At 54.5% G+C, this 2,730-nt stretch overlaps 1 protein-coding gene across 1 annotated transcript in view; it reads right to left on the reverse strand.

Annotated features, from left to right (window-relative positions):
• BTBD1 (BTB (POZ) domain containing 1) overlaps nucleotides 1-2,073 on the reverse strand; it is a 73,595-nt gene extending 71,522 nt beyond the window's left edge. Inside the window, exon 1 of the mRNA XM_012656536.1 lies at nucleotides 1,455-2,073. Coding sequence (XP_012511990.1) covers nucleotides 1,455-1,858 — 404 coding nt within the window. The 5' untranslated portion in view covers nucleotides 1,859-2,073. The remainder of the gene's footprint in view (nucleotides 1-1,454) is intronic.
• Between the last annotated feature and the right edge of the window lie 657 nt (nucleotides 2,074-2,730).

Consider the following 2,730-nt stretch of genomic DNA (forward strand, 5'->3'; position numbering starts at 1 on the left):
GTTTATGTAATGTTAACTATTCAAGTTGTGAACATAATAAAAGCAAGAACAAGCTAACCTGCTTTTCCAACTCAGCAAGTACTATCAGACATCTTTTTGTCACAAACATTAGGTAAATACAACATCTGTGTTTCACAGCCAGCCAGTACCTAAGTTTAGAAACCAGTCCAGATATCAATTTCAAAATAGAACAATGACCAGAACCTGAAGGATAAACACACCATGAAAATAAAATACACGGAAAATTTAAAAATGAGAAGTCAAGTTGCACTGTACATTTTAAGGACTCTAAAATTAACTTCTGTTGTTGGGAAAGGATTGACTGATTAGCAACTTCAATGAAAATATGAAATATGCATTTTTTTCCTCTACATTCTTATCTTAGCAATCTAAACATTTTTTCAAAAGAAAAGGCTGTCCAACAATATTTTTAGATCAGTGACTCTCAAATTTAGCTGGTATAAATATCAATGAAGGAGAGTATTAAAAATGCTGTCAAGGTCTCACCTCCAAATTGGTATTATGATACAGTACAGAGAGTGGAAAAGATTTACAAATTCAACGAGCACCCCAGGAGATTACTATGCAGATGGCCCACAGAACATTCTGAAAAACACTTCTAGTCTAAAAAACCCAAATGAGCTATATCCAATCCTCCTGGTCAACTTCAAACCAAAAACCCTAGATCCTAGCTTTTGAGCTGTTTTTCACCCTGTAATAAATGTAACTGAACTAAATTATGAAAAATACAGGAAACAAGAAGAAAAGGTACTTTCACCTAACCACTCCAATGTGCTTGTGCTTATTAGCATTTTGGCATGTTTCCTTCTATCCTTGTCTCTCAGTATACAATATTTATTCTTTCTTTTCACAGTTGTAATCATGGTGGTTTCAAATTCTATTTATTATAAGTATTTTCGATGTCATTACCTAGTCTTTGTGAGTTATCATATTTAGAGACCACATTATATTTCATCAAGTGGACCTATCATTGTTTACCTAACCGTTTTCTACAGTTGACTACTTCCTGAAAAAAAAAAGTTAACAACAAACCCCAAAACATCAGTCCTGCAAGACTTTTCAACTACTCTCCTCCCCCGAATAAAAGCATAAAAATGTGCAAATGGGCAAACAGCACAACCTGATTCGCCCTCTATTCTTGCCACTTGTCTAATTCCAGAGCCCGGGCGACAATCCACTATCGGAATGTGAAAACGCCTTTCAATGGTAAAACGCACGCTAACTGGATGGAGACATGAACATTCACTTTAAGCAGGACAGTAGGCCGTCCCGGCCTACACAGTTTGACTTCGACCTGCCGGAGCATCCCTGGCTCGGGAGGAAACTGAGGCCCGGGCGAGTCAGGAGCGCCCGGCCCAAGGTCGTGGCGGAGCCGGGGCAGGCCGGCCCCGGTGCCACCTCCCGCCGGGCCGCGCCGCGCGCCCGCCGCTCACCTCAGCAGTGCCAGGAAGGCTGCGGGCTCCACGTCCGGCAGCTCGATCTCGGCCGACGTGGTGGCCATGCCGCCGTTGAACATGGCGTCGAAGACGGCGCTGCCGGCCGCCAGCACGAAACGGTGGGCGGGGATGCGCTGCGGGCCCCCGGCGGCGGCGGCGGCGCCGCGGCCCTTGCCCAGCACGAAGCGCACATCGCTCAGCAGCTCTGAGTTGAAGAGGAAGGCGAAGCGCTCCTTCAGCGACGCCTTGGTCGCCTGCCAGTTGTACAGCGGCTCCCGCTGCAGGGGGAGCAGGGGCCCCAGAGAGGACGGCGATGGAGGCAGCGGTGGCCCCGCGGGGCCCGGTTCCGCCTCAGTCCCCGGCGCCTGCTCCCCTGCTGCGGCCGGCCCGAGCGAGGCCATCCTCCAGCTGCGCGGCTCCCCGGGCTAGGGAGAGAGCTCCCAGCGCCCCGCCGCCATCACCGAAGCCGCCCCCGGAGGCCGGCGCCGCCTCCCAGCCTTCCGGGAAAGGCGCTTCCGGAGGCCGCGCGCCTCCGCCGGCCCCGCCCTGCTGGCGCGCGCTCCCGCCCTGCTGGGTGGCGAGGCGGCGCCGCCGAGGTGGGGCTCCGAGGACTCCGGGCGGCGGGAGGGCGGGGGCGTGGGGAGCACGTCGGAGCCCCGTGCTCCCGGAGGCGCAGCTTCTGCGGCCGGGCCCACCGGCGCCAGCCCCCAGGCGCCGCCTCGGATCAGCGAGCGGCTCGAACTCCTGCCTCTTCCTCCCCTCAGACCCCTCGTCACCAGCCCAGTGCCCCCACGAGTGCAGTCCCCACGCCTCTCCCGAGGAGTTTCTCTCCTGGAAGTGGAAGGGGCCAGAGGGAATGGCCAAAGGAGCGTGCGAGGAGGGGACGACATGACTCCTCACAGCCCTGTCCCTCGGGCGTGGCCGGGTCACCGCTCCAGATGGGCGCTGCTTCTGTGGAGATGCCAGGAGCAGAGCTGCGAGGCGTGGCAGCCCGGCGACCTCTCCCCAGGTCTGCTCTCTGACTGCCCCTCTGCTTCCGTGTCTCAGAGACACGTCCTCCTGCTCCTTCCACCCCTGTATGTGAAACCCGTCCTGCTTACCCCTTCTCTTCGAGCACTTTCCAGTCCTTACACTGAAGTAAAGAATCAACGGAAAAAGCACGGTCACCTGTGTTACTCCTTCCCAGGCGGTCTTGACAATGAGGATCATCCCGGCTGGGGGACAGAGGCCTGCCCTCCACCCTGCGGCGAGGCAGGTCCTGAGTTAAGTCAGC

This window comes from Propithecus coquereli, unplaced genomic scaffold (genome assembly GCF_000956105.1).
Source record: "Propithecus coquereli isolate 6110/MARCELLA unplaced genomic scaffold, Pcoq_1.0 Scaffold507, whole genome shotgun sequence".
NCBI classification, from domain to species: Eukaryota; Metazoa; Chordata; class Mammalia; order Primates; family Indriidae; genus Propithecus; species Propithecus coquereli.